The following is a 23,039-nucleotide window of genomic DNA, read 5'->3' as shown; positions in this document are numbered from 1 at the left end:
CCTGCATAGGGCTTCCTGCTCAGTGGGAAGCCTGCTTCTCCCTCTCCCACTCCCCCTGCTTGTTTCTCTCTCTCTCGCTGTCTCTGTCAAATAAATAAATAAAATCTTAAAAAAAAAAAAGATACACATATTGGGATACTTATTCCAAGAATTAGATGACAGAATTTAAGCAAGCATATTATCAATACTCTCACCCCATTTTCTCAATCACACAGACCCCAGAAAGTTTAGAGAATTCCTGGAGTCAGTCCTATCAGATACTATTAGAGCTAGGACTACAATCTCAATGTTCTGGGTCCTAATTCCATGTTGTTTCCATGGCCTGAAAATTAAGAATAAATCTTCATAAATTTGTTCCATTGACAACTTTTTTTTTTTAAAGCTTTATGGAATATTAAGAGTCTTTTCTCTCTTACCTGGTATTTTAAAGATTTGAGAGAGAGCGAACACATGTGTACAAGTGGGGGGAGGAGCAGAGGGAGAGAATCTTCAAGCTGAGCACGGAGCCTGATGAGGGGCTCAATTTCACCACCCATGAGATCCTGACCTGAGCCACATGAAATCATGAACTGAGCCAAAACCAAGAGTCAGATGCTTAACCGACTGAGCCACCCAGGTGCCCCGTTCATATTTTAAAAGAAATTTATAAGAGTCTTCTTGTTGGCCACCCCACAACCACATACTCATCACTCGTCTGATTTCCCTTGAATAGTCATCCATTAGCTGGGTTCCAAAATAAAGACTTTCCAGTCTCCCAGATTCCAGAGCACTCACCTGGTCCTTGACTCCCAGGTCTCCTGGTGTGGACTACTTGAGTGGTACGTATTCTCTAACCTGCACCTGCAAATTTGTACCAGCATGCCCAGTATCTGTGCCTTATTATCTGATCTGCTGTTGTCCACTGTCCCTGCACAAACATCTAAAACCACTCTTCTAAGGGGGATGGATGGAGGGCTTTTGATGCATTCAGTCAAGTTCCCTTCCTTAAGGGCTTTCCTAGCTGCCAAATGCCTTCCTTCCATTGTGACCCTGAGCAAGAAAGTGACAAATTTTTGGGCGCCTGGGTGGCTCAGCTGGTTAAGTGTCTGCCTTTGGCTCAGGTCATGATCTCTGGGTCCTGGGACCGAGCATTGGGCTCTTTGCTCAGCAGGGAGTCTGCCTCTCTCTCTCTCTCTCTCTCTCTCTCTCCCTCTCACCCTCCTCCCTGCTTGTTCTCTCCCTCCCAAATAAATAAATAAATAATAAAATCTTAAAAAAAAAAAGTGATAAATTTCTTTGGGGAAGAGGCTCAAGACATCTTCCCTCTCTTCTTGTCTGCTGTAAAGCTAGAATGGAAACTGTCTGATGGCTACCAGAAATCAATCACATGAATGTCTCATCTAAAAATAAAAGCCAAATACACATTTCTTTGTTTTTTTGCATATATTTACAATATAAATACTAATTTGTTTTCAAAGTACATATTCTTTTTAACAATTTGCAAAAGTTATCTAGCATGGGACAGCAATTTAATGTAAAGCCTCTGTAGTAGTAATTAAGGAAAAATAGAACTGTTTTGGGGATAAGGAGTTCTAGAAGGAGTATGAATGGGCATAATGATCTGAACTTGCAAAGGGAATGTGAAGCAGCTTAGTCCACATTGCACTGCCAAAACAGCATGTTAAAGGACTAGTATGTGAAACAGCAACCTGGATGGGGTAAAAACTAGAGCTGGGAGATATAAAAAGTACACATGCTTGCATAGTGCGTTAATCTTAAAGAAGCTCCACATTTCATTCTCATTTTCAATAAATTAAATGAATAGTACTTAAAACACATCACACAAAATTAAAGACTTGTGCATATATTTTGGATTTCAACATTAATGTCAAAAATACATAGTATGATTTTACATAGGATTTGTGCTACATTAGAACACTAGAGACAAACATCACTTGAGTATTAAGGAAAACATTAAATATTAAATAACTGAGAAATAAAATGTGTAAACACTAATCTAACTGGGGGGGAGGGACGGAGGGGATTTGCTATTGCAACACGTCCAATGAAGTGGTTTCAACAGTACAAAAAGGATTATTAGGACATGAGTGTTTCCAGTCTACTTGGAATATGTGGATCTCATTCCAGGAATCCTTTAATAAAAACTGGTCCAAGATAACAGGAGAGGATCCACTCTCCTGGTTGTTAATTGGTACACTCCGTTCTACGCTAATTTTTACTTTCAAACTTGGGTACTGAGCAAATACTTTAAATAGTCACTCCTTATCAACATCTTGGTGAAAACTGAGGGTTTGTTGGCGATTCAGTGTAAGATTTGAGTTCATATGCAGCACCGCTATCAACTTCCATTGACTTTCTTGAGAACAGGAGCCGTACATCTCTATGGAGGTAGATCTTTCCAGATTTAGAGCTCTGGAACCTATACAAACAAGCAAACAGAAAGATGCAACATTTCAGGGACTGAGTCTTTAAAACAAACAAACTTGAATAATTTAATTTTGAAAGCAGGAAGAATTAGTCTTTTTTTTTTTAAAGATTTTATTTATTTATGTGACACAGAGAGACACAGCGAGAGAGGGAACACAAGCAGGAGGAGTGGGAGAGGGAGAAGTAGGCTTCCCGCGGAGCAGGGAGCCCGATGCAGGGCTTGATCCCAGGACCCTGAGATCATGACCTGAGCCGAAGGCAGTCGCTTAACTGACTGAGCCACCCAGGTGCTCCAGGAAGAATTAGTCTTGCTACAATATTAAGAGTGACTCGTCAACAAGATATTTATTTAGTTTTCTATTGCCAAAGTATGTGCTGCTAGTTAAGTGCTTCTCCCTTACTATTCCCTAAACAATCCATACTCCCTTTCCTTCTTCTAATATCAGAGATGTTTCTTTCTATAAAGCTTGTTTCACATACCATCTTACTTTTCATACCTGACACCATACATAACACATGCACCTTCCTCACCTACAGTGTCAAGTTTCAGTTCACATCAGTCAATCATACTGCATTTGGGCTTTGCAGTCCTAGCATCTTCTAGTTCACATACCTTGCCCTCTCCCAATTTTTTTTTTTTTAAAGATTTTATTTATTTATTTGACAGAGAGAGACACAGCGAGAGAGGGAACACAAGCAGGGGGAGTGGGAGAGGGAGAAGCAGGCTTCCCGCTGAGCAGGGAGCCCGATGTGGGACTTGATTCCAGGACACTGGGATCATGACCTGAGCCGAAGGCAGATGCCTAATGACTGAGCCACCCAGGCACCTCTCCCTCTCCCAATTTTGAGTACATTAAAATGGATTCCAAACTTGAAAAGTCACCCCAGAAAATAATACAGTACTGAGGAATTACTGCTATCATCAGCAATGGCTAGCTAAAGAAAGCCTAACCATCATTAAAAGACCAAAGTTTGCAGTGAAATGAAAATGGTTATCAAAACTGTGTGTGGAGGGCGCCTGGGTGGCTCAGTTGTTAAGCATCTGCCTTCGGCTCAGGTCATGATCCCAGCGTCCTGGGATCGAGCCCAGCCATCAGGCTCCCTGCTCCGCGGGAAGCCTGCTTCTCCCTCTCCCACTCCCCCTGCTTGTGATCCCTCTCTCGCTGTGTTTCTCTCTGTCAAATAAATAAATAAAATCTTTTAAAAAAACAAACAAACAACTGTGTGTGGAACTGTGTTTATCTGGAGTCTTTTGTCATACAAACTATCTGGAAGATAGTCAAACATACAAACATACTCTTTAGTGCTAATCTCTCTGGTTTTCCCTATGCATAGCAGAAATACTATGGGTTTATGAATTTTACTCCTAAATTAGCTGAAAAATCTGGTGGTTGGATGTATGTGAGCTGAATGTCAGCTCACTGTTTCATTCTGTCTGAAGTTTTTTCACCTTCTTAATCTGAAGGAGAAAACTGAGACCTTTAACAAGTATAATATACTCATACATATATGGTATACTTCCCAAAGAGGTTTCTTTACAGCATTTAAAGTATCTAATCACTATGTGGGGATTATAAAGGCTGGGGTGGTTGATGTTTACTTTAGTGAATGTTGGTTATGTATGGCTATGGTGGTGAAACTTCAAGAGGAATGGTATCAAATGGAAGTTTAGAGAGAGTTGAATCTTATCCCAGATTGGGCTGGGAGCTATCTTATAGTCGCTATTTCATTCCATTTCTCTTTTTAAAAGTCTTCCAAGTCTGTTTTCAGATTTTCATTCCACAATCTATATAACATTTCCCATTAGGCTCATGACAGGTAATGTAGAGTTGGGTTTAAAAACATTGAGCCAGTTCAACATGTCCTTAGGATTCAGAACACTAGGCAGAAAACCCCAAGGTAAGAATACCAATTAAGCAGTACTAGACTTTTTCTTTTTTTTTTAAGAAGAGGGTTGGATTTTTTTTTTTAAAGATTTTATTTATTTATTTGATAGAGAGAGAGAGAGCACAAGTAGGCAGAGTGGCAGGCAGAGGGAGAGGGAGAAGCAGGCTCCTCGCTGAGCAGAGAGTCTGACATGGGGCTGGATCCCAGGACCCTGGGATCATGACCTGAGCCAAAGGCAGATGTTAACCAACTGAGCCACCCAGGCGCTCCTGTACTAGACTTTTTCAAGTATGGGACTTGAGTGGCCAGCTCACTCTTTATTCACTCCAGACCACCACAAGGCAGATCTATTGAAAGATAGCTGGTGGTCACCATCCATAGCAGATTAGAGGTCTTCTGCCTGGGCCCTGGATGAGAGGTGCCTCCTTCTCATGAATAGCTACTTTTGGAGCAAGGAGTTAGGCTAAAATGAATAACTCTCACTGATGCGACTGAGAATTTACTATGAACAGCATCAGAAAATTACTAAGAACAAAGTTATAAGCAAAAGGTTATTCAGGGGTGCCTGGTTGGCTCAGTCGGTTAAGTGTCTGCCTTTGGCTCAGGTCATGAGGCCAGGGTCCTGGGATCGAGCCCCATGTCGGGCTCTCTGCGAAGCAGAGAGCCTGTTTCTCCCTCTCCCTCTGCTTGCTGCTCCCCCTGCTTGTGCTCTCCCTCTGTCAAATAAATAAATAAAATCTTTATTAAAAAAAAAAAAGGCTATTCAGCTCTCTCTTAACCAACTGATTTGTTCATTGCCTGAGAGCTACTGTAGGATTTAAGGGCAGAAAACATAGCTCTAGAATACTGGCAACTTGGACCTCAAGGGCAAACACTTTCTCACAACCTAGCGCTGTGATCTGGGTAGCAAAAGTTATAGGAAAAGGTATTTCTGATGGAATTACTAGATTTAAACTCTTTGAGAACAGAGATTTTCACACTGCTGTTTCCAGAAGCATGCCCGACACATAAATATTTGTTAAATGAATGAATGAAAGTTAAAAACTTCCCTGCCCAATACAGTAGCTACTAGCCACATGTGGCTATTGAGCACTTGAAATGTGGCTAGTTCAGATTGAGTTGTGCTGTTCCTGTAAATCTACACTTAATTTCAAATATTTAGTACAATAAAAGAATGTAAAATACCTCATTCATAATTTTTGTTGGATATATATTCAAACATTTGGGTATGTTGGGTTAAATAAAATATATTAATCTTTCCTGTTTCTTATTACTTTTTTTAATGTGGCTACTAGAAAATACAGAACCACATATGTGGTTCATTTTATAATTCTATTGGTTTCAAATATGTGTTTCACTGCCCCAGATATGTCAGCATGTGATATAAACAATTTTACATTACATCACTATAAATGAAAACTAATTCGGGGCGCCTGGGTGGCTCAGTTGGTTAAGCGTCTGCCTTCGGCTCAGATCATGATCCCAGGGTCCTGGGATCGAGCCCCACATCGGGCTCCCTGCTCAGTGGGGAGCCTGCTTCTCCCTCTCCCTCTGCTGCACCCCTGCTTGGGTTCTCTCTCTCTGTCAAATAAATAAATAAAATCTTAAAAAGAAAGAAAGAAAGAAAGAAAACTCTAATTCAACAAGTAACAATGACCGCAGTAAGATATGTCATGTGTTTTCTGCATCTTGGCATATGAAAAGTTTCCAAATTAAGCAAATTCCAAAGGACACTGGTCTAGTTAGAGTGACAGGTGTTAAACTAAAATTTTGAAGTTGTTCTTCCGAAGTAACATTTTCATATTTATTTGAAACATTACCTCAGATGTATGAGGTAGCGTAATAACCGTTCTTCTGTATGTCGGATGTTCTCTTTATTAACACTTCTCTTCATTTCTTGTTTAACAGGTACAGAAAAAGTTCTTTGTCGTAGGAATGTCTGATGATTGGCTGGCATATCTCGTAAGTCATATATCACAACAAACATCTTCACCACAGTCTTATTAGGATTAAATAAGGTCTGAAGAAACAACATAAAAATTATTCTTTAAAAAGTGATTTGTTGATTTGATGCAAAATGATTGTGCCAATAATAAAATAGGTTTTTTTTTTTAAATAATAAGTTAATCCCAGTGGATATAATTCGGTTTTGGGAACTAAAGTTAATAACATTTTAAAAGTTTATGAAGTGATATTCAATATTTTTTTAAAAAGTGGTTCAATTTTTTATTTCCCAATAATATAAAATCCTGTAACAAATCAAAATTTTTAGTCACAAATTTCATATTAGACAATACATAGCTTTTACTCTTTGTTCAGATTTTAAGAAATGCTTCCACTAAAGTAAGCAAAATACACGCTTATTGGATTAAAACATTCCAGTTAACTTATTTCAAACGTTAGCTTTATTAAAGTGTGTCAACTGCAAAATACTGAGAATATTAATTTTCCTTACATTTTAATAGTGAATAAATAGAAAATTTTAAAAATAAAATAGCTAGGTAAAACTAGACTTTTTGGTATATATAGTTACATAAAATTAAAAATATGTTCTCAAAAAAGAGAAATTTCCTTATTTGGAAATTTTTCCAAGTTTAGAAAATAAAGTTCATTATTATTAGTTATAAAGTAGGCTGAATAATACTTTATGTTCCCACAGTTGGATTCATCGCAAAAACTGTAGTGACATGAAACTTTTAAAAAATCATCAATATCATAATAGACCAAAATAGACCAAAATATGTATCCTTAGTGAAGACTAAATTAAATTCAATTGATACTTGGCTATTAATAATTGGAGGAATATTATTTTTTAAAATACTAATTTTTAAACAAGATCCCAAGCTGCTGATCTGACTTTAACCAAATTACCAACACATCAATAGGTAACTTGGTGCCCATGCTTTCAGAAGCTCATCCGTGGCACTGGACATCACTCACTGAATCAAAATGAGAAATATATCAATATTATGATCCAACTTTTTAAATCTAGTGAGTCTTAAGATTAAGGCTAATATATTCAACAACCACAACAACTAGCAAGCCGGGAGTTCAAACCATGTTTATCCATAATTAAACTATATAAGGAATGAAAGACATACCTAAATTTCAGATTCAAAATTAATCATTTTTAAAGTTGGCAGTCCTCAAACAAGAGGTATGAATATGCTGCCCCTTGGTTTATGCCTCATTATTATGACAACTGATAGCTAGCTTTCCAGTGACCCACTCTGTCACATGAACTACATAGCCAGAGGCAAGAGAACGAGAAGATTATCACTTGTTTTAGTTCAAGAAATCCATTTAACATAAAAGTCTTACTTTAATATGCAGTAATTCTTCCTTGGTAAAATTTATATACATGTATACACTGCACTATGTGCACACATATGTATTGCATAGTACTATGTTTCATCCCGGTGTGATAGGAAATAAATGTACAGACTCCTTGCTGTATTCGAACACTGGTGATGAGTAAAAGTGGTCTGGTGAAACACTGATCACTTTGAGGCCAAAAGTCATAAGAAGGCTTATTGAATTAGACCAGATCCTGAGGATAAGGAACTTAGCTAGACCTCTTTCTTTTTTTAAATTTCAGCTTTATTGAGATATAACCAACAAATTTCAATTAGATACTTTTTAGTCTGCAAGAGCCAGCTTTGTAATAGACTTCTGGGCCTGCAGGATTATGCTGGGTCTGACTTGGAGATGATCTCAATCACAAACTGGTCTTGATATCAAATTACTCTTCTGAGAACACAAGACCAATGATGAATGATTGCTCTGGGCTAGAATTCTCCTGAGCCAAAACTAGATCAATACCTAGACCAAAAGAAAAGGATGCCTTCTCTGCCCTCATATCTGTCAGACTACACTTCTACTTTGTGTAACCATCTTAGTAGATTAACTTAGAAATTATTACACTAGGGATAATAATATAATTCTGTTTAACAAGTTTTCCTGCCAAAGCAATACTAATATTTGAGGTCTCCTTTTAAATAGGTCAATCTCAGTCTGGCTATTATATTAAATAGAAGGAACTAGTAATGTTAAGTTCTAATTACACTGAAAATAGCTTATTTAAGTTATGTAAACTGTCATATACTATTTTTCTAAAGCATTCACCTTCATTAGATTATTTATGCTTTCCTTTTATGAAGGTCCCCACATGGCCATTCCTGGGGCAGAGCAGGGAAACTCCAAAAAAGCTGCAGCCCCACTGTTACTTACCAAAGTTGTTGCAGCAGCAGTAGCAGGAGAAAGGGCTAAGTTCTATATGTATGTGAGAGAATGATTATTGCAATTGTAGGCTATAAAACACATACCACTTGTATTGTTCCTGAAGGAGGTACTCGATAACCCCTTTTACCAAGGGACTCTAAAGTAATCACACCCTTGAAATAAAAGAAGACAAATTGAGTACAAACTGATGCACATGTATATAAAAGACTAAAAATAATAAACCATGTAATTACTAACATTTTAGAATTTTACATGTATGCCAAAATATTCCCATCAACAGATACATTCTGAGTATGGAACAGTGATGGTCCCACCCAAAAGGAAACAATTTACTGTTCTTCCTAGAGATGTTGCAATAAATAATATGTAACATTACACTGCTTGAAATTTCTATTAAGATATACAATATAGAAGTAAGAGGCTCCTTAACTGAAAAGGAAATTAAGGGAGAAGATAGGACTATTCCCTTGTATCACACGGGAGGAGGGAAATGAGGAAGCAACCAATTTATTGTTCTTTGGACATACAAAAAGTCAGGAATGCAGAAAGATCTAAGTCTTAGCCAACAGTGAAGTTAATTCTTCAGCCAGTGAGTTAAATTAATATATGGATTTCTGACTAGAGACAGACCAGCATCATCAGAATCACCTGTAAATAACTTAGAAATGCACAATTTATGGTTCTCCCTAGACCTACCAAATCAAAGCTGTATTTTAAGATCCCCCAGATGATATCATATGTACATTTAAGTTTGAAAAGTACCACTCTACTATATAAAGTAGTTTTCTGAGAAGGGTGTTCTAATCACTACAGAAGCCCAAACAATGGCAAACAAGCATAAATTAAAACAAGGAAAGCTAGAATTGAGTATGTGAAAGTTTCTAGATAAGCAAGATGACCAAATGACTACAGGTGGTAATTGTGATATTTAATTCTTAGATAGCTTTAAGAAAGGAAGGCTGATTCATTTTACTGGGGTAACAGTTTTAAGTAGTTAAGTAGAATAATTGCATGCTCTACATTTCATATCCCATCATTTTATATTGTACATGCCAAAACATGTCAACCTTCAGTAAAAGTAAATATAAAACAGGACTGTCCCATCAAACATCTCTGTTATTTTTAAGACAGATCAGGATTGGAGGGTAAAAAAAAAAAGTGCACAAACGTAAAAGGGAGGGCCAGACTCTGCTATGTGAGTCAAGTGCCATCCTCAGACTATTAAATTAACACATTAATATTAGGAAATATTCATGGAAATGGTCACTGAAAGGGCATAGGTTGTTCTTGTCTAATCTGATTTACCACACGGTCATTTAAAGCATGAAAAAAAGCGTATCAATAAACTGCATTCCTAACCAATGCAGTAATGAAGCTTTAACAATTTCTCTCTTACAATCTGCTTTACGTGAAAAAAAGCTGTGGTATATAATACCCCTCTTCTTCCTAGTTCCAGAAAGAGAAAGTAAAATATACCCAAATAATAGCTACCTTTATAATCACATTGCTATAGGCAATACATTACTATTTTCCTTGTTACCTTCCCCTAAATACATATAAGAAAACTGGTGGGGCAAAAACTACTATGAAGCCTATACTTATTTCCTTTAATACATAGAATTTTAATAGTTTTCAGAACATGGTAATAGTAACTAAATCAATTTATAAAGACAGTGTGTATATTTTTAAAACCTTATAGTTTATGCCAACACTTTACAACCATTTCTAAGCAATGTAAGATCAGTAGGGGCATTAGCAAATTAGGAATTTTAGATACAAATTGGGAAGTTATGTGGAATTTCATTAATATTATTAAATTTATTATTTGTTATATTTTAATAATTTCATTATTTTAGTTGGTCAGCATATTAATGTATCTACCTATAAAAAATGTATTGTATTTAAAATAAAGAAGAAAAATACATTTTCTTCTGGCATTTGAGGATGGAATAGAAAGGTTAAGATAAACTAAGTTGGGTCAAAATCTCACAAAAACTCTTCAAATCATTCTGCTATAGAGAATATGCAATAAATAAAATTAAAAGAAGTTTATCTTAATTTGGTGAATTACAAATACAAAAAATAATATATGGTCCTGTTAATATGATGATAATTGAAGTCATACCTTGAATTTACCACTGGCATACATTCTTTAGACCATTTTACCTGGTTCCACCATTCAATAGTTTCTAAACAGTGAAATATTGTTATGTAGCAGTTGGAGAACATTTTTACCACTGATACCCAAATTGGAGAGAGAGATTATGTGGTTTTGGGTTAATCTTTAAGGAATTATTTAATGAAAAGTCTTGTACCATTTCTACACCACAAAGAGAATTTTCTGTGCAAAATTTTACCTTTATGAGTCATTTGTGTTATTTGTGATGAGAGATCCCAAGGTAAAAAGTAGGAATTTGGTGTCTCAGTTCTGCTGGTCTGTGATATATACTATCTTAACAAAATGTGATCAATCCTTTGAAAATACACTAAACTACCAAAATGTAAATAAGATTCCCTGAAGAAACAAGATTAATTTTATTATAGTAGGAAAGATTTGTGGTCTAAGATTTGAATTAGGTCATTTACAAAAGGAACCCATTTCTAACGAATAAACTAACCTAGAAAAAATTTAATTACATAATGGAAAGTTTACTGAAGAGGATTATGAGAGAAAAGTTAAGTCAGGGATTCTTAAAGGACAGCCTGCGAACTCAACCTGATTCATACCCTTTCCAATATCAAAAGCTATAATCATTTGTGTGTACTTTCTGGAGACAAAGTGACAAAACCCTTTATCTCTTAATCCCATGTGTTTTAGATGTCAACCAAAATCAAAGATTAATGCTGGTCTGCTTTTTAAAAGCGAAGTTCAAATTCTCTCTTGCTTGTAAGTTTCAATCAAATATATTTGCTTGACCTGATTTCCAGCCATTTGGTCTTTTATCTTGTTTCTAAGTCATCCTAACAGTCACTGGGGACTTTGTACGTTATGACAGATTACAATATTGCAGACCTTACATTTCCATTCTGTAATTACTAAGCGCCAATGGAATATGTGAAACAGATGAGACTTGTTATGTCCTAGTAAAGCAAAATGGATACCTTTTATAGTTCTATCTTAATATTGTAAGCACTCCAGAATGATACATTTATTCTGATATTGAACTTACATCAGTTGTACTTCCCATGTTACCAGTTAGCCAATATTAGCAGTTATTTTTTCAAAATTATACTGGAAAAGTAGATAAATCTTTCCATGGTAAATGAGTAACAGGTGGCTTTGTGATAACTGGACAGGTTTGTGAAGGAGTGGGTCTTTGTTTTAGATAATAATGGTGTGTATCTTTATGACTATGATCCACAAGTGTAAATATTATTGGGGAAAGAACACTTGAGTAAGTGAGCAGACTCCACTATGTGGTTTGTTTGTTTGTTTGTTCTTTTAATCAAAGTATGAAGCACTGATCAGGCTCTTAAATAAAATTTTCAGGGACACCTGGGTGGCTCAGTCAGTTGAGCATCTGCCTTCGGCTCAGGTCATGGTCCCAGGGTCCTGGGATGAGCCCAGTGTTGGGCTCCCTGCTCAGTATGGAGACTGCTTCTCTCTCTTCCTCTGCCCCTCCCCCTGCTCAGGCTCTCTCTCTTTCACTTGCTCTCTCTCAAATAAATAAAATCTTAAAAAAAAGAAAAAAAGAATTTCACCCTTAGAATGGAGTAAGGCTAAAATAACGTTTCTTGAGCAATAATGAATAGGCTATATTTAGGTCCCCCAAGACGTATAATTTCCTTTCCTCTGTTGTTTCTCAATTGCACAGAATTCCCTTTTCACAACTTCTAGTCCTTGAAAATCTAGAAGTTCGGGGAGAGGGATATTAGGAGAGGAATCAATAGGGCCATGTGGTAAGCTAGGAAATTCAAGTAGCAAGGCCAGAGCTGTATATTTCTATAACTATAGCAATTTGTACTTCTCAAAATAAGACCTAACATGAAAACACAGATCTAACTCCATATTTGATACCACCACTGTAAACTTCTTATAGACTTGCACTGTTAGCCTCTTCTCCATCTTTGTCTTTTGTAAAGGGCTGATACTAAACATACACTAGGACCCAGTATCATTTTTGCAGTTGAAGGCTTATTTTATCCTCAAGTGATCAAAATTTTAAAAACGGGAAAGATGAAGTCATAGGATCATAAGGCTCAAAACTGCTCTAAATTACCCTTGGCTATCTTACTCTACCCATTAGAATTTACGTATGGAAACAGAAATAGCTAGGATTAGAAAACAACTCCAGGATTAGAAAAAAAAAAAGGTCTCAAAACAAACAGGAGAAAGGGGCTGAAAGGGTCTCACAGAAGACTTAATTCACCAAATCTTTACCTAAATCTTCCTGAGATGAGGATCACATGTGAAGGCAACACTTGTGGGACCAGGGTGCACAGTAAGCACTTGAGAATTTGTGTGAACTCAGCAAGATATGAAATTACAGTGTCACTAATCAAAGTTTTATCATCTTTTCAAATGAAATAGAAACAAGTAAATTTTCACCAGATCCTCAAATGCAAAAGAGGAAATTTGTTGTTAGAGCTAGCTGGAAAAGAAGTTGTGAGGTAACATGTTGTTATTTTAGTCTGTATTCATTCTTTAGTTTTCTCTTAGGAAATGCTTTGTTTTCAAGCATTGCCAGAAAGCAGTCTTAAATCTTTTTAAAGACATCTGTCATTAAATTGGTTGATTTTAGCAGACAAAGACAATTTTTAAAATACTTGCCATATAAGGAGAGGGAGCATTATCATCTGAAACACTGTAGAATGACACTTCAACCGGAAGAGTCAAATGTGTGGGGCAGAAAACACCGCTTGCCCCTACCTCGGCAGTAAAACCATCAACAATGCCAAGAGGATCTAACCGATAGTTTAAGACAGATTCCTGGAAGACAAAATAATTTTTAAGAAATAAATTTTAGAAGTTGACACACATTCATTTTTTTTTTTTTCCATTTAAAGAAATAGATTATTATGCTTTCTGGCACTAGAAAAATGGTTGCTACTCAAACGGAATCCAACAATACATTAAAAAAAATCATTCACCACAATCAAGTGGATTTATTCCAGGGATGCAAGGGTGGTTCAATGTTTGCAAATCAATTAATGTGATACATAACTTCAATAAGAGAAAAGATGAAGATCATATGATCATTTCCATAGACACAGAAAAACATCCATTCATGATAAAAGCCCTCAACAAAGCAGGATTAGAGGAACATACCTCAACATAATAAAGGCTATCTATGAAAACCCCACAGTGAACACCATACTTAATGGGAAAAACTGAGAGTTTTTTCCCCCAAGGTCAGGAGCAAGACAAGGATGTCCACTTTCACACTTTTATTCAACATAGTACTAGAAGTCCTAGCCACAACAATTAGAAAACAAAAGGCATCTAAATTGGTAAGAAGAAGGAAAACTCTCTTTGCAGATAACTTACTATATAAAGAAAACACTAAAGACTCTACCAAAAAACTACTAGAACTTATAAATGAATTCAGTGAAATCTCAGCATACAAAATCAGTGTGCAGAAATCTGTTGCATTTCTATACACTAATAATGAAGCAGTAAAAAGAGAAATTATGAATACAATCCCATTTACAATTACACCAAAAATAGTAAGATACCTAGGAATAAGCCTAACCAAAGAGGTAAAAAAGACTGATACACTGAAACCTATAAAATACTGATGAAACTGAAGATGATAAAAGAAAATGGAAAGACATTCCATGCTCATGGATTAGAAGAATATTGTTAAAATGTCTATACTATCCAAAGCAATCTACACATTTAATGCAATCCCTATCAAAATACCAACAGCATTTTTCACCAGAACTAGAAAAAAAAAAACCCTAAAATTTATATGGAACCTCAAAAGACCCTGAATAACCAAAGCAATTTTGAAAAAGAAAAGCAAGGCTGGAGGTATCACAATTCCGGACTTCAAGTTATATTACAAAGCTATAGTAATCAAAACAGTATGGTACTGGTACAAAAATAGACACAATAGATAAATGGAACAGAATAGAAAACCCAGAAATGAACCACAACTATATGGTCCATTAATCTTCAACAAAGCAGGAAAGACTATCCAATGGGAAAAAGACAGTCTCTTCAACAAATGGTGTTGGGAAAATAAGTCAGCCACATGCAAAAGAATGAACCTGGACCACTTTCTTACATCACATACAAAAATAAATTCAAAGTGGATTAAAGACTTAAATGTGAGGCCTGAAGCCATAAAAATTCTAGAAGAGAGCACAGGCAGTAATATCTCTGACATCAGCCATGACAATATTTTTCTAGATATGTCTCCTGAGGCAAGGGTACTAAAAGGAAAAATAAACTATTGGGACTACCTCAAAATAGAAGTTTCTGCACAATAAAGAAAACAATCAACAAAACCAAAAGGCAACCTACGGAATGGGAGAAGATACTTGCAAATGACACATCAAATAAAGGGCTTGTATCCAAGATCTATAAAGAATTGATACAACCCAACACCCCCCCCAAAAAACAAATAATCCAATCAAGAAGTGGGCAAAAGACATGAACAGACATTTCTCCAAAGAAGACATATAGATGGGGGCGCCTGGGTGGCTCAGTCGGTTAGGCGTCTGCCTTCGGCTCAGGTCATGGTCCCAGGGTCCTGGGATCGAGCCCGCATCGGGCTCCCTGCTCTGTGGGGAGCCTGCTTCTCCCTCTCCTCCCCACTTGTGCTCTCTCACTATCTCTGTCTCTCTCTAATAAATAAAATCTAAAAAAAAAAAAAAAAAAAATTAAAAAAGAAAAAGAAGACATATAGATGGCCAACAGACACATGAAAAAATGCTCAACATCATTCATCATCAGGGAAATGCAAATCAAAATTACAATGAGAGATAACCTCACACCTGTCAGAATGGCTAAAATAAAAAACATAAGCAACAACAAGTGTTGGCAAAAATGTGGAGAAAAAGGAACCCTCATGCACTAATGGTGAGAATGCAAACTGGTGAAGCCACTGGGGAAAACAGTATGGAGGTTCCTCAAAAACTTAAAAATAGAACTACCCTATGATCCAGTAATCACACTACTGGGTATTTACACAAAAAATAAAAAAAACACTGATTCAAAGGAATACATACACCCCTATGATTATGGAAACAGCCCAAGTGTCCATCAATAGATGAATGGATAAAGATGGTGGGTGTGAGGGGTACCTGGGTGGCTCAGTCATTTAAGCATCTGCCTTAGGCTCAGGTCATGATCCAGGGGTCCTGGGATCGAGCCCCACATTGGGCTCTCTGCTCAGTGGGGAGCCTGCTTCTCCCTCTCCCTCTCTCGTATCCCACTTGTGTGCTTACTCTCTAATAAATAAATCTTGAAAATGAAATGTCGGGGTGTGTGTATACAATGGAATATTATTCAGCCAAATAAATGAAATTTTGCCATTTGCAACAACATAGATGGAGCTAAAGAATATAATGCTAAGCAAAATCAGAGAAAGAGAAATACCATATGATTTCACTCAAATGTGGAATTCAAGAAAGAAACCAAGCAAAGGAAAGAGAGAGAGAGACAAACTAAGAAACAGACTCTCAACTATAGAGAACAAACTGATGGTTACCAGAGAGGTGGTGGGCTCGGGGATGGGTGAAATAGGTGATAGGAATTAAGGAGTAGGAGTGCACTTGTCGTTAATGAGCACAGGAAGATGTATGGAATTGTTTAATCATTATATTATATACCTGAAACTAATATAATGCTGTATGCTTACTACACTGGAATTAAAATCAAATTAAATAGGGGCACCTGGGGGGCTCAGTCTGTTAAACATCTGACTCTTGAGCTCAGTTCAGGTCTTGATCTCAGGGTCATGAGTTCAAGCCCTGCATTGGGCTCCATGCTGGGTATGAAACCTACTTTATTTTTTTATTTATTTTTTAAGATTTTATTTTTATTTATTTGAGAGAGAGACAGAGAGAGAGCACATGAGCAGGGGGAGGGGCAGAGAGAGAAGCAGACTCCCCGCTGAGCAGAGAGCCCAACGCAGGGCTCTATCCCAGGACCCTGAGATCATGACCTAAACCGAAGGCAGCTGCTTAACCGACTGAGCCACCCAGGTGCCCCTGAAACCTAATAATGACAGGTAAAACCTAAAAAATAAAAAAATTAAAAAAAAAATAAATAAATAAGGTTGCTACCATTTCCATGTCCTTATTTCAAATATTTATCTGACCTGCCATCAACCTGTCCCCCATCAATCTTCTACCATTGTTATGAAGTTTGGCCTACTCTCACTATTCCAACTCACGCTTAACTATCCTTAAATTTCACTGTTAGTTAAACCTAATTGTTTAATATGTTATTCTCATCTCTGTAAATAAAAATATGTTCTACCAGAGAAAGTATAATATCAGAAATTTTCTTACTCTTCACAGAGCCTATCTAGAAGTACAAGCCACAGAGAAGCACTTAAAATCTTGTTAACAGGTCATAAGCAAAGAGAAAGCCAAGCACCTATAACTTCAAATGAAAAATAATTCCTTCTTTAAAAAATAATGTTATATGTGACATATGTTCTATAGTTTAATTTTTAACAATGGAGAAAAACTTAAACGGGTGTCTTGGTGGTGCACTTAGTTAAGCTTCCATCTCTTAGTTCCAGCTCAGGTTATGATCCTACGGTTGTGAGATTGAGCCCCACGTCAAATCTGCTTGAGATTTCCTATCCCTCCGTTCATGCGCTCTCTCTCAAATAAATAAATAAATCTTTTTTTTTTTTAAAGCACAGAAATACAAATAGTAGAGAAGTTTCTCATTCATTTCTTTCAAGCTCACTTGCTGAAAATCATTTTTAACAATTTAGTGCTATCTTGCTAGGTATGAAAAACATTTTAAACTTTTCACAGCTCTCTTTTATATACACATATCATATGTATATACATCTATCATGAAATGTGAATACCACTTCAATTCAGTAGTTGTCTGAAAAGGAACACTGGAAGCCATAACGAGCCTAATAGTCTATATACTGTAAAGTTCAAACTCTGACATTAGCAATTCTGAAATTCCCAATTAAAAAGCCAAGAACAAAAGACCTATGTTATAACCAACCTTCTAATCTCCCTCCTGCCCTGCAATCAATCCAATGCATATTCTGTTGATTTGACCACTCAGTCTCATGGTCCCAACACTCTCCCCCACCACCATTAACCTAGCTCAGACCCTCAAACCTCTCCTCTGAACAAGTACATCTTCTAATTAAGTCCTTCCAGCTCTAGTGTATCCTCTATATTACCGGCAGAGTTGTTTTTCTTAAAAAAACAAACAAACAAAAAACTTATATCACCCACCAGACAAGAAACTTTATGTTTCCTGCTGTCTATTAGATAAAGTCAAATCTTCCTAACATGGCAGATAAGTCCCATCCTAAGTTTCTTGACTCATCTCTCCCCACTTGCACAGAGTCTCATGCCCCAAGTGTAGCTGATGCTTTCCAACATCATGATGTTCTTTTACTACTTTCAGAAATGTAGTTCCCTGTCTAGAATCCCTTCCCACTCCTCATGCAAATTTACTTGACAAATTCCTACTTATCTTTTGTAACTAAGCTCAAGTGACAGTTCCTCAGTAAAGCTTTCCTCAGTTCCTTTAACACAGAATGGATATAGGAGGACTGAGGTAATTTCTTTTACAATGATAATTACTTGAGTTTATACATTACTTACATATTCAGTTGACTGTAATATCTATAAGGCAGGAACCTTATCGTCTAGCTTTGTATTCCTAGCATACAGCATAACACATGGTAGGTACTCAAAAATGTTTCCTAAATAAAATAAATGTAAAGATGGATAACATTTTCATAGGAAAACACATAAAAAATTCTTATGGATAAGGCCAATGACCTATATCAGTTTCTGACTTTATTCAGCTCTTTATGACTTTAATATATTAGCATGCATGCTAGGCCCTCCTCAGTACAAAACAAGAAAAGGAACTAAAGGTATGGATTATAAAGTAAGAAATAAAACTGACCCAATTTGTAGAAGATATGAGTGTCTATGTAAAAAACTCCAAAGAACAACAACAAAATCAAAAATAAGGAAACTGAGCAAGGTCATAGGCAATTACACACACACACACACACACACACACACACACACACACACAGTCACTTGTATTTTAATATACAGCAATGAAGGACTGAAAACTAAAAACCTTTTTTTCAAATTTTTTTTTAAAGACTTTACTTATTTATTTATTTGACAGGGAGAGAGAGAGAGAGAGAGACAGTGAAAGCGGGAATACAAGCAGGGGAGTGGGAGAGGGAGAAGCAGGCTTCCCGTGGAGCAGGGAGCCCGAAGCAGTACTCGATCCCAGGACCCTGGGATCATGACGTGAGCCGAAGGCAGACACTTAAAGACTGAGCCACCCAGGCACCCCTAAAAACATTAAAAAAAAAAATTTTTTTTTAAGAGAGTGGGAAAGAGAGCATGCACCAGGGAGAGGGAGGTGGCAGAGGGAGAAGAGAATCTTAAGCAGGCTACGTGCTGAGTGTGGAGCCCCACACGGGTCTCAATCCCACAACCCTCGAGACCACCACCCGAGCCGAAATCAAGAGTTAGACAATCAACTGACTACACCACCCAGGAACCCTGAAAATTATAAACATTTTAAGTATAATTTATAATGTCACCTGAAAACATGGATTAGATATAAATCTACAAAAATATGTTTAAGATATGCATGCTGAAAACTACAAAACATCGATGAAAAAAATAAAATAGCTAAATGAATGCAGAGATATACTATATTCAGATATCAAAAGATTAATGTTCTGGGGCACCTGGCTGGCTTAGTTGGTAGAACATGTGACTCAACCTCAGCATTGTAAGTTTGAGCTCCACTTGGGTGTAGAGGTTACTTAAAAATAAAATCTTAAAAAAAAATTTAATATTCTTAAGATATCAATTTTCCACATATTGATCTATATCAATGCAATCCAAACAAAATCTCAGTATTCTGTTTTGTAGAAATAGATAAGCTAACTCTAATAGGATGTTCATGTTCATAAAAATGAAACACTTGACTATGAACTTCATACCATATATAAATATTAACTCAAAATGGATCACAGAACTAAATGCAAGCGCTAAAACAATAAAATGCCTAGAAAAAAAGTTTCGTGACTTTGGATTAGGCAAGTAGTTCTCAACCAGGGACATGTATCAATGTTTAGAGAAATTTTTTACTGCTACAACTGGAGGGAGGGACAGACAGTGGTACGGGACTCTAATGGTTAGAGGCCAAAGATTTTGCTAAATATCCTACAATGCATGAAACAGATCCCATAACAAAGAATTATCTGGTTCACATATCAATAGTGCCAAGGTTGAGAAGCCTTGGGTTAGGAAAAGATTTTTCAGATACAACATCAAAATCAAGATCCATAAAATAAAATAATAAATTGGACATAATCGGGGAGCCTGGGTGGCTCAGTCGGTTAAGCGTCTGCCTTCGGCTCAGGTCATGATATCCACAGCAGCTTTATTTTTTAATCTTTATTTTATTTTTTTTTTTTAGAGAGAGAGTGCACCAGTGGGCGGGTGGGGGGGAGGATGCAGAGGGGCAGAGGAAAAGGGCGAGAGAGAATCTTAAGCAGGATCCACGCGGGGCTCAATCTCATGACTCTGAGATCATGATCTGAGCTGAAATCAAGAATCAGATGCTTAGGGGTGCCTGGGTGGTTCAGTCATTAAGCGTCTGCCTTCGGCTCAGGTCATGATCCCAGGGTCCTAGGATCGAGCCCCACATCAGGCTCCCTGCTTGGTGGAGAGCCTGCTTCTCCCTCTCCCGCTCCCCCTGCTTGTGTTTCTTCCCTCACTGTGTCTCTCTCTGTCAAATACATAAATAAAATCTTTAAAAAAAAAAAAAAAAAAAAGAATCAGATGCTTAACCAACTGAGCCACCCAGGCACCCCTCATAGCAGCTTTATTTGTAATAGCCCCAAACTGGAAACAACCCAAAGGTCTAGAATCAGGTGAGTGAATAAACAAATTGTGCTATATCCATATCATGGCAATAAAGAGGAATAAACTCTTGATACCCAGGACAGCTATAAATTAAAAAGGACCTAGAAGAACTTCTCTGTATTTTTCAAACTGAAGTCAAGTGAAAGTGTATGCATATCTGCACAAATACATTCCAGTGCACTGATCATTTAACCATCTTCCCTAAGATTTTCACATATCACATGCTTTTTTCCCCCTCACAAATTTTCTTGTAATACAAAGGTTGCAGAACATCTGACACTCACAGTGGCCTTATCCAATTTTAAAATAATGACAGAGAATAGAGTTCAACATCTCTGAAGTGATACCTTGAAAGTGACATAGAAATCAATTTACCATAAGTCTTCATTTTAAAACTTTGAAAGATAGCCTAAAAATTAAAATTTAGTTTTAAAGACAGCATACTGTTAACATATTAAACCACCACAATTCCAATGAAGCTATTTAAATTAAAACTACAAATTTTAAATTATTTTCCCATAAAAAAACTCACCAATTAAATCACTTTTAAAACCCATTTACAGGTTTCATGTTTAAGGTTGTTTTTCTTTTTTTATTGATGTGTAGTTGGCGTACAGTATTATATTAGTTTCAGGTGCACAGTGATTTAATGTTCAAGGTTGTTTTCTAATTAAGGATAACCAATCCCATAATACACTTGATCCCAAGTAGAAATATTCTTATTAAATAAAATAGCACATTATTGGAGACCTTTACCCATTCAATTTTTAAAAAATAATCTTATTTTATAATAGATTTAGATTTATAACAAAGTTGCAAATAGAGTTCAAAGAACCATTTGATTTTGAAAATCAACCTCCTTGATCATGAAGGGGCTGCTATCAGCCCACCTCCTCCTTCCTGGGTCTCAGAGCCAGTACTACCATGTAAGGTGTGGTTAAGTCTCTTTTTTGGCTAGATTAATGGACTCCTCACTGCACTTTATCTAACTCCTCCATCTTCCCTACAAAGTACCCAGTTCTAGGATGTCACTACCAACAACTCTAACTTCACTTCTTACAAAAAGGAATAGGAAAAGGAAAAAAGATGGAACACTACATCAAAAACTAATGATGTAATGTATGGTGATTAACATAATAATAAAAAAGAAAAAAAAAGAAAAGGAAAGAAGATGATTTCAAGGATTTGAAAAATACAATCCATTTCTTTATTTCCCTTTCACAAACAAATGACATAAATAACACCCTAGATCTAGGTTAAGAAATGTCGGCTCTGAAAATAATTTTTTCTTAAGATTTTATTTATTTGACAGAGAGAGACACAGCGAGAGAGAGAATACAAGCAGGGGGAGTGGGAGAGGAAGAAGCAGGCCTAAGCAGGCCTCCCCCCAAGCAGGGAGCCCGGTGCTGGGCTCGATCCCAGGATCCTGGGATCATGACCTGAGCTGAAGGCAGATGCTTAACGACTGAGCCACCCAGGCACCCCTTAAAATAATTTTTAAAAACATTACCTCAAAATTTCCTAAGAGACTAAGACTTGTTATAGGTGGAGCACTAGAACTCAGAAATGGTTTTTCATGAATATCTGGATCATCTTCAATGTTTAAACACGGTCGAGGACTATTAAAAAGAAAATCAGCAAATGAACACATTAAGCACAATATTTTCTAATTTACTTTTTGTACAAAGTTAAATCAGGAGAATTTGATCAATTTTAATTTTACTTAAACTATAAGATAAAAAATTAATCCTAACAAATTTTAAGATATGGAATATCTAGTTTAAAATCCTGATTCGATTTTATGGTCCTTGCTATAATATTTGACAAAAAAATAAAAGTAATATCCTAGAAAGTTTCAAGATAGAACCTAATATATCACACAGTGGCATCTACGAGAAATATATAATGCAGCCTTCTCTATCAGTCTTAATCGTCAGTTAAAAATGCAAATACAAAGGCAAAATTATGTGACTAAAGAAAATAATGAGAGTATTACTTGTCAACATGGAACACATTTCCAAGGCTTTTTTGCAAAGAAGTGTAAGGCGAAGGAGGAGATGAATGACCAGAAATATTCAAACTTACTTAAGTGTTTAAAACCAATGTGTTTATTATGATGACCCATATATAGTAGCTACTCAAGCTACTCATTGTCTTTCTCCTTTCTTCATAATTAATAACTGTGTGTGAAATATTTAAAATAACTAGAAAATAATACTCCTGTTAAAGTTGTAATTTTTAGAGTAAACATTTATTGCACAAGACTAGAAATTAGTGTAATATTATTTCACATACACAAATTTTAAAATAAATACCTTCTAGATGATAAGCTTTTCAGATGCAGTAATGAAGAATCCAAATCAAAGCAACCTGATTGTGTCTTTCTTTGAGGAACCTAAGATCAAAATAATCAT

The 23,039-nt window shown here is 36.4% G+C and overlaps 1 protein-coding gene across 11 annotated transcripts in view; it reads right to left on the bottom strand.

Moving 5' to 3' along the window:
• Positions 1 to 1,827: 1,827 nt before the first annotated feature.
• Positions 1,828 to 23,039, bottom strand: part of ATOSA (atos homolog A) — a 97,347-nt gene continuing 76,135 nt past the window's right edge. For 9 of the 11 annotated variants that reach the window (XM_078079329.1, XM_078079327.1, XM_078079324.1 and 6 more), the window contains 6 exons: positions 22,941 to 23,020; positions 22,136 to 22,244; positions 13,328 to 13,486; positions 8,640 to 8,708; positions 6,135 to 6,334; positions 1,828 to 2,419 (listed from right to left, as the gene is read on the bottom strand). In XM_078079329.1, coding sequence (XP_077935455.1) covers positions 2,266 to 2,419; positions 6,135 to 6,334; positions 8,640 to 8,708; positions 13,328 to 13,486; positions 22,136 to 22,244; positions 22,941 to 23,020 — 771 coding nt within the window. In that variant the 3' untranslated portion in view covers positions 1,828 to 2,265. Of the gene's footprint in view, positions 2,420 to 6,134; positions 6,335 to 8,544; positions 8,709 to 13,327; positions 13,487 to 22,135; positions 22,245 to 22,940; positions 23,021 to 23,039 lie in introns of those variants that run through there. The other 2 variants (XM_036102584.2, XR_013450467.1) reach the window with 2 other exon arrangements.

Source organism: Halichoerus grypus, chromosome 8, assembly GCF_964656455.1.
Source record: "Halichoerus grypus chromosome 8, mHalGry1.hap1.1, whole genome shotgun sequence".
In the NCBI taxonomy this organism is placed as follows: Eukaryota; Metazoa; Chordata; class Mammalia; order Carnivora; family Phocidae; genus Halichoerus; species Halichoerus grypus.
Note: the sequence above shows the minus strand (reverse complement) of the source record. Positions and strands in the feature narration are given on the sequence as shown.